Source organism: Pteropus alecto, unplaced genomic scaffold, assembly GCF_000325575.1.
Source record: "Pteropus alecto unplaced genomic scaffold, ASM32557v1 scaffold86, whole genome shotgun sequence".
Lineage (NCBI taxonomy): Eukaryota > Metazoa > Chordata > Mammalia > Chiroptera > Pteropodidae > Pteropus > Pteropus alecto.
Window position 1 is genome coordinate 31,333,962 of NW_006442109.1, and position 9,202 is coordinate 31,343,163.

Genomic DNA, 9,202 nt, shown 5'->3' on the forward strand with positions numbered 1-9,202 from the left:
CTCCATAAAACAAGATCTGGCTTTGTTAATGTTCTAATGACGACAGCAATAAAAAAAATGTTGTCATCCCAAGACTACTTTCCAGGGCTGATGTTTGTATTGTCTAAACTCAAAAACCAAACAAGTAAACAAGCAACACACACAGATATAACACAGATAAGTATTTCTAACATAAAAGAAAAAGAACAAGGAGGCTTTAAACTTCCAATTTGAAACATTACTCTCTTCCCCTCATAACCCTCCAACGGGAAAGTCGTAGGTATAATAATCACATTAGTTCTTGTGCGGGGAAAAAGCTTCGTTTTGAATAACTTGCAACTTTATCAAAGTATGCACAGTTGACTGCTAGTTTGTTTTCGACTTTTAAGAGACACATTTTAAAACCTTACTCATAAAGAGGGGGTGGCGCCTTTGCCTGAGAACACCAGTACCTTCTCATAACACATTATGTCAGGGCACCGGGAAGAAGACTGAGTACGAAGTGCAAACATCACCTTTATTTTTTAATTTATTTGTGCACCCTCATCATAAATTTGTTTAATGTAAAATAAACAAATGCTTGACAAGGGTTTAGCAGGGTTTTCAACATCTGTGCAGATAAATGTAATTTATTCCTAATGAAGAAAAAGCAGTTTAGAGCAAGCCATGAAAACTGCTTTTAAAAACAGTTTTAAGGCATGTGTGTATGTCTGTGTGTGTGTGTGTCGAGACAATAGCAGTGGTTTCAAATCATTCTATTTCACTCACAAAAACTGCATAGATGCATTTTACAGTGAGACAGAAGTTTGCCTGTTACTTCCTTATCATTTCATGGTCTTCCTCTTTCTTTTTTTCATTTAATGTAACCCTCAGCAGAGTTAAAATCCATATGTTCAGACCCAACATGTTTGTGTCCTTCAAAAGGAAAAGCAGTAGGCAGACTTTTGCAAACCTTCTTAGATACAAAATGAACAAAGTACTAATGGTAGAGTCTTTTAGAAGAACCAAGCAATGTATATAACTTAAACGTGTTTGTAAAAACTTACATTTTTATTAATATTTCCAAGCTCACCAATTCAGCATTATACAAGTCATTATGTTTTGTCAACATAGGGGCAAATATTTTACTAAATACATTTTTGGGTATCGATTAACCTTTAACTTCTTCAAAGATAGTCTTATAATGACTTTGTTGATGTTTTGCTTCAGATTGAAATTTGATTCGCAGCATAAAAAGTGAATAAATTAAAGTGAACAAATACAAACTCTCCTTTATTTTGCCTATTGAAAGTCACACTAGGTTTATTTTCGGTACACTTCATTCATTCAAGCCGAACATTTCTAATGCCTAAATTCTTTGAGTGTTATATAATTACGTGGTATAAAACGCAGATAAAAAGGAGCGTACAGAATGTGCTTTTAAAAAATTTGACTCATAAAAATGCTATCATACATACTGACAACTAGCCCTGTTTAAAAATAAACTCTTGTCAGAGCTGGCACCGAGCTTCGAGTGTCACCCCTCGGCCCCCAAGCCAATGCAGAAGTGTGGTTTCCAAACACAATGTAACTAATACTTTCAAGTGAGATAAATGGAAAATGTTTGGTGTTCAAATAAGTATTATAAAAAGAGGAAATTCTCATCAAGTATATTTTTCAGCTTGGCTTAAGAAGTCAGGAAACTGTTAAGACTGGACAAAACAAGCATGCAGCCCAGGCTGTCCTTGAGGTCTACTGGAGCCCTGCAGGTGAGGGTGAAATTTTAGTTTCAGGCTTTATGTCTTCAGCTTTGCTAGGATTGTGCTAGATTATTCCATGACGGTAATGCAACACTGGGTATCTGTGAGTGTATGTACGTGAAGAGAAAGGGGGAGGGGGAGAGAATGAATGGAAGCTTAGGAAAAAAAAAAAAAGAGGGTGATTCGGTAACTGGGAGGAGAATTGAAAAATCACACCTTTCAGTCCACATTTTTTCTTTTGTTCAGTATTCAAGGAGAAACCATCCGGAAGGAAGAAAGATTATGACTATCTATAAACTAACTGTTTGACAGAGACAGAAATGCTGATAATGAGTGGTTTGTGTCTGTAGTTCTTGGCTGTTCACATCAGCAAGGGATGAAGGAAAACAGAAACTCTTGATATGTTTGTCTAAAGAGGTAGTGGTGTGACCACGAGCAGCAAGAGTTCAGCTGGAGTTCAGGGCAGATGTTGCCAGGAGTTGACGCTGCAGGAAAGTAAAATTGCTTCCGGATTCACCTTTTCCTCCCAGCTTCTCTTCCAGGATCATTGGGGTCAGGCTATGCTATGGCATAAGGTGACGATGTCCGTGGGGAAACAGGCTTTGAGCAGGATGCCCCTCTCCCGGTTACAGTCCAGCTCCTGGATAAATCCGTACCAATAGATGACTAGGCCTGGCCCAAATCTGCGAGAACACGAGAAAAAAACACATGCGTGTAATATCAACATAGTTCCAAAAAAAGTAATCTTTGAAGCGCTGATGATTAAGTGACGTTATTGCATAACATTTTAATTTCGGTGGTTGTAATTATGACCGAAAGAGTTGAACTTACACCAAAGAGCTTACTTAATACAAGTAGTATCACTGTGGGCAGATTTATTACCTTTCTTTCAAGGAACCTGAAGTATTTCAGATATACGCACTACTCTAATTACCTTTCAGTAAGATGTTATGTATGAGCTCGGGCTGATGTGACTACTTAGTTGATGGAGGATAGAACCAGAGTCAAAACAGTGATGAGCTGGGGACCACCAAGCCTGGGATTTTAGTCTCTTAGCAGTTAGAAGAACTCTTTCAAAAATGAAACAGTTCTTTTCAACTGAGGAAAAAGAAGAATGTTTGAAATATAATTTAAAAAATGGAACGACTCAAAGTCTTCTTCTGGTTTTGTTCTATTTATGCACCAATAGGGTCAGAAGTCCCTTCTGTCACCCATTCTTTCCAGTCTTCAGAAAAAATAAATCCATGGGACAATGGAGATCCCTCATAGAAACCTTCTCCCCGACCCTTCATTCTCTGCATTACAACCTCTCTGAGTGTAAAAATGACATGAAATTTGGTCACAGATTTTTATCATAAAAACAAGGAATGATGTCTCATAGATTTGTGACAAAGTATAGACAGATGCAGGCTTAAAACCTAAATCTTTCTAAATTGTGTCTCCGAATTATCTCCAATTTGGTGAGCAGCAGACTCAGGAAGTCGCTCTATAGACTAGTTCACCCATCAGGAAGTTGAGACCTCTAGGCTGGGTTCATAAAGATGTAATCACTATCAATCACTGTGCACACAGAGATGTTTTGCACATCAGTTTCACGTTTTTCCTACTGAGAGTACTTAATTAAAGGGCAGCACTACTTTTGGTGTCGTGTTGCAGGAATTTTACAGTGAAATCATAAATTATGAATGTTGGGTTAGTAAAAGGATGTCTAAAAACAGAACTGCTTTCTGTATTCTGACATTACAGCAAGCTGAACCACTCTAGGCCACAAAGCTTTTCTTTCCATGATTTATTATATGCTGTAGCATACTTGCCAAAACTAACAGTACAGGATGGGCTGCGAGATACTGTATGCACAGGAACAAGTTCAACTGGATGTCATGGAGTGGTTTATTTGGGGATTCACATCAGTAAGGTAGCCAAGTTAGATGCAAGAGTAATTAAAACTTTTTGCATCCCCTCCATGCATGGACAGAATCATGAGATGGCAACTGAACTTGTCCTATGGGACACAGGCGCCGTGCACAGATGAGACGCCTTGGAGCACCAGGCCCTGTGACATTTGCCCAAATTCAGGGCTGGCTGCACATGTCCTCTTTTTCCTCAGTATCTTCAAGGAAGTCTCCTTTGCGGTCAGAAGAATTCAGCTACATTGGCACAGCGTGTGCGGGCTCCAGTGCTTAAGTGCGCACGAGAAGCTCACACCTGGATGAGAACTTGCTTCCATTTAACTCAGGGTTTCTTAGTAACTTTTATTCACAAACAACTGTCTGCAACTAAAACAGAGACGATTTGGAATTTTGTTTTACACAAACCTCTGTGAATATTATCAAATGATCTCGAATTTGTCAAAACAAGTCTGGGAAGAGCTGTGAGTCTGAGAAGCCTCAAGCCTTCCCATCAACAAAGCGGCCCTGAGTCACAGCCTCGGCAGCCCTGTATTGAGCTCAATACATTCCTCCATTGTATTATGCAGCCATTCCGGAGACCATGATGTTCTTTGAAAGGCACTGATATTTTTACAAAGGGAGAAAAAATATGTGATCCAAACAGTCATGGAAAAGAACAAAGGAATATATGGGGGTCATAAACAACAAGCCCAGTGTTTTAAAGATTTAATAAAACAAAAACACGTATTATCAGCACTGAGAGAGCAAGAGCAGCTTGTACCTTCCCTGAGCAGCTAAATCATAAGCCAAAGAACATGAAGCATGACAGCTCTTTACAAAAATGGCATTTTCTAGGCAGAAAAGCCAGGCCTGGGGAACACCTCAGTGACCAAGAAAATGGACTTGTTTCACTTGTGAGGCAACAGATGAAATCTGCGACTCGAAAAGGTTTTTGCAAGAATGTAAATCTGAATGTTTCACGTAGTGGTTCACTACTAGGAACCCCTGAAGGTGGTAACATGGGTCTGTGAACTGTTTTCAGTACCTATGACTAGTGACTCCTAATGAAGCTCTGCCATGTATCTAAGTGTGCGTTTCTTAGCTTTTGGGTGAAATTATATTTAAGTACCACTAGCTCTCTCACGTGGCTCAGAAGCTCTGATCGAAAATATGTGCTTAGTCAATTAAAAAACAAGGAAAGACAACTTCTCTTTCTAAATGGAGATTGGCAGACAGAGGCTTTCAGATTATGTGGACTTTGAGTGGCAAAAATAATAGAAACCTTAGAGGGTGACAAGTTTGGAAATTTAATAGCAGAACAAGATCTGGCTTTGTTCCTGATACCTACTTGAGTGCATTTCTGAGCTTTCTCCAACTTCTCAGAATCCAGAGATTATCAGATGCTGGCAAGATAACCTTTCAGCAACTTACCTGTCTATGAAGAGGCTGACCACATTAAGTAACTTTATAGAATTAATTACTTGGTTATCTGAATTAACAGCAGGGAACACTTTGGTTGACAATTTGAAAAGCAAAGCAAGTCAACTCTAGCGTTTTCTTCTAAAAAATGTATAAGACGGGAGAAGGAAGAAAAGGACCTACGAAATTTTTATGTAGGTCAAGTACCTGTTTGTGGGTTGAGTGATTTCATGTATTTGATGCCTATTCCCATTTTTTTGTGACAGTACTGGACAAGAATGAGATCACTGGGAAGGCAAACATAACCTTTGTGACCAATAAAAATCAAAGAAACTATTAACGGTGTTTAAAAGAAAACAGAGTCCCTGGGTCTGCGGGAATGTGCAAAGCAGAGGGCTGGTCTGCTACCAGGAGAGCAGCCTTCCCTACCAGCCCGGGGACACACAGTAATGGGATGTATACGGAGATCTGAATTGATTCTGTAAACACATTTCAAGGTTGACTATAACTTTAATGTTACCATACTCATGGTCAAGTAATAAGATCAAAGACTCCAAATGAATTTTAAAAACTCCTGTGGAGCAGACACTGGAATGTCAGTGACTTTTGAACAAGTAATTTGCCTGCAAATAAAATACCACCAAATTAGCAAAAATAACAAATACCTCTTGAAAAAATGGGAGGTGAAAGTCAAGAGCCATGACAGACCTTGAGGGTATGAAAGATGAGGTTCCTCATAAATAATGACAACCTTATAAATGTGTTTGAAATGTGTTCCTCTGATTTCCTCCCATTTTATTTAGAGAAATTAAATAGGAGACTGTAGAATGAAAGCTGGGTACCCTTTTGTGGCACTTGTGTGCATCTCTCTCTCCCAGGGATTATCTCTCTGTTTTACCATTTGTCTCTTTGCTATATTGTGACCCTGTTGAGGGCAAAGCTCATGTTTTATTTATACTTGTGTCCTCCGGGCCTAGCACAGGGTGCCTGGAACATGGCAGATACTCTCAAGGACAAGATGGAGAGCACGGAGTTAGTGAATATGGGATCCGACAGCTTTGAGCTGGTGACCGAATCGGTGACATTTCAGAGACAGGCACGGTGGCAGGACTCAGCCGTTATCATAGCTTGGCATTTTTATTAGTGACCAAGATGAGTACACTAATTGCATACTTATGGATCATAGTGATAATTAGTAACACCTTCACAACACTATGTACTGGACACTGTTCTAAGCACTTTACACATTTTTGACTCATTGAATTCTCAAGTCATCTCCACGAGTTAGGTACAATTATTGTCCCATTCTACAAATGAACAAATTGAGAACAGAGGCTTGGAGCAGTTATTAATTATAATACAATTATATATTTATGTATAAGTAATTATACACAAATAACATATATAATTACATAATATAATTAATCTTGCTAAAGGTCTCATAGCTAAAAAGTGGAGGAACCCGTTTTAGCACCCAGGCAGTCTGGTTGTAGGGTCTGTAACTGACTCACTATGATGCAGTGATCAGCCTGCTAAACAGGGTGACATAGTTTTACACTTTAACCAGAAAAGGAGGAGAAATGCACTCTGCACCGGTTAGATCACACCTAGAGTGTTTTTGGAGGGTTCTCGTGTCATATTTTAAGGAGAATATCTCTAGCCTGGAACTGACCCAGAGGAGAACTCAAGGATTTTTGAAGAACTGTTAGAGAAACAGAGTATGTGTATCTTAGAAACGGGCACTTAGGGTGATAAAGTGCTCATTCGCCATCTTCTGATTTTTAGGGTTACTCTTAGAGAGAAGGGATTCAACTCATGCTGTAGGTCTTGAGCACAGACTCAGGGTAATGTTTGAAAGTAACCAAGAATCAGATTTTGATTCAACATGAATAAAAATTTTTCTACAATTGCAGCTTTTGAAAACATGGAGTAAGCTGCCTGGCAAATTAGTGACATTTCTGTGACTGGATCTATTGAATCAAGGCAGGGCTTTTATCAATTTAAAAAATTGAGCCAACATATAAAAGTTGGGAGTTTTTACACGAAATCCTGCATATCCACCTTCTCTTGAGAAATAAACTGATAAAGCAATAATCAGTTGGCGCTAAGTAATGGCTGTCCCCTTTAGACATGACATATGCTCTCAGGCTTGCCACAGTCTCCACCATTCTCTGTTACTCCCCAGTGCAGGGGCTCAGTGCCAGGTGACATTTATCATCACGCTTGTACTAGCGATTTTCTTCAATTGTAGAGACCCACTTCTTCATACTTACATCTCTATCAAATTTGGGGGAAAAAAGATAATCTCAGAGGGTTTCATGTTTCAAGAAAAAAATACAAGAGGACACATTTCTTCTTTTCTGTCTTGCCTACTTCACGCATTTATTTTGCCCACCTGTCCCCTGCAGGCATTGGCGTCTCGACCCCTGCCTTGAGATCTAACTCAGAAGTTCTCAAACTTGGGCCAGAGACCCTTCAGGGATTGTGAAGAGATTGCAAGAGATCCTTATGGGCACCAAGCACTATCCTCAGACAGAAAAAAATAAAAGTATCTTCTCTTATTTTAGGAATGTGGATTAAAAAAAAAAGAATTCACTGTATCTTTCAGTCATGTATTTTCTAAGTATTTTTAGATGGAATATAAAAGCACAGCTATAATCGCTGACGGGGGGAGTTAGCAAAAATTCTTTTTGTTTATTTTAAAGATTTTCAAATTTGGCAAGACTATGGTCATTGTTCTTATTGGTTCGATTTCCTTTTACAGATGTATGTGTTATGAAAAGGTGACTACGACACACAAAGGAAATTATATAATATGGGTAATGTTAAAGATGTGTGAAAATAATTAGCAAATTTCTAAGTAATCTGTCCCTGCACATAAAGTTCATCTTCACAGTTAAAAATGACCAAGAAGGAAAGATACTTGGCTAATGCACCAGGTCCTATGTAGAACTCACTCTATTGAGAGCAGTCTCACCATTGCTATCTATAGGAAGAGAGGTACAGAAGAAAAGCATCAAACTAAACTGGACAACAGCAGTGATGAATGAAGACAGTGGTGGTGGTGCTGGAGCTCTTTCCGAGTTATAACTAAGAGCTGCAGAGAGAGAATGTGGTGGGCTGACTTCTAAGATGGCCTTGATGATCCCTGCCTCTTGGGACTCATGCCCTTGTGTAATCCCCTCCCCTTGAGTGTGGGCTAGACCTAGTGACTTGCTTTTAACAGAAAGAATACAGCAAAATGACAGGATGTCACTTGTGTGATTAGGTTACAAAAGACAGTAATTTCCATCTTGCCGTTAGACACTCTCTTGCCTTCTCGGCTCACATTCCTTGATGAGGAAAACTGCCATTTGGGCAAGGTCCATGTGGCTGTGGCCAATAGCCAGCGAGTTACTTTGGCTCGCAGCCCAACAGCTCAGGAGGAACTGAATCCTGCCAACAACCACTGAGTGAGCCTGGGAGTGCGTCTTTCCTCAGTCAAACGTTCAGATGAGACCACACACCCTGGACCTCTTGAATGCAGCCTGTGAGAGACAGTGAAGAAGAGGATCCAGCTAAGCTATGCCCATACTTATGACTCACAGAAAAAGTGAGATAACAAATGTGTGTTAAGTCATTTAATTTGGGAGTAATTTGTTATATGGCAATAGCTAACTAATATATACACTACAGATCTGAGTAATCAAATACCATTCTTCACATATGCAGTAGGAAGAGTCCTATTAGCTATAGATTTGCTTTTTTTTTTTCCAGTTATATTTGCACCCAGAATTTATAGCAGAAGTGGTTACTGAATGAGATTATTAACGAGTAGCAATTCTTCCTCAAGGCAAACCAGCTGAAGCAAGTCTGTGTTTTTACATTAACAGAATTTCTTGGCTCCTGACTTAGAGTATATACCAATACCCCTCCCTGCTGCATATTTAGGATGCTGGGGTTACCCAAAGAAGTAATATATATATATAACGTTTTCTCTAGTGCTGCGGTTTTGTTATTAAGTTTGGTTAAAAGGCTTCTGAAGTGGCAAATTTGAGGGGGGGGTGAAGATAGGGTATGGGAGACTGGTCACAGGTAGAATACTTTGCCAGTTGAGGACTGCTGACAACCAGGGAGGAGATATTAAAAAAAAAAAAAAAAAAAAAAAACCCCAAAGGGGAACCAAACACTTATTGG

At 39.3% G+C, this 9,202-nt stretch overlaps 1 protein-coding gene across 2 annotated transcripts in view; it reads right to left on the reverse strand.

Annotated features, from left to right (window-relative positions):
* Nucleotides 1–997: 997 nt before the first annotated feature.
* CUNH15orf41 (chromosome unknown C15orf41 homolog) overlaps nt 998–9,202 on the reverse strand; it is a 202,969-nt gene continuing 194,764 nt past the window's right edge. For both annotated transcript variants that reach the window (XM_025038886.1, XM_015595809.2), the window contains exon 11: nt 998–2,401. In XM_025038886.1, coding sequence (XP_024894654.1) covers nt 2,272–2,401 — 130 coding nt within the window. In that variant the 3' untranslated portion in view covers nt 998–2,271. The remainder of the gene's footprint in view (nt 2,402–9,202) is intronic.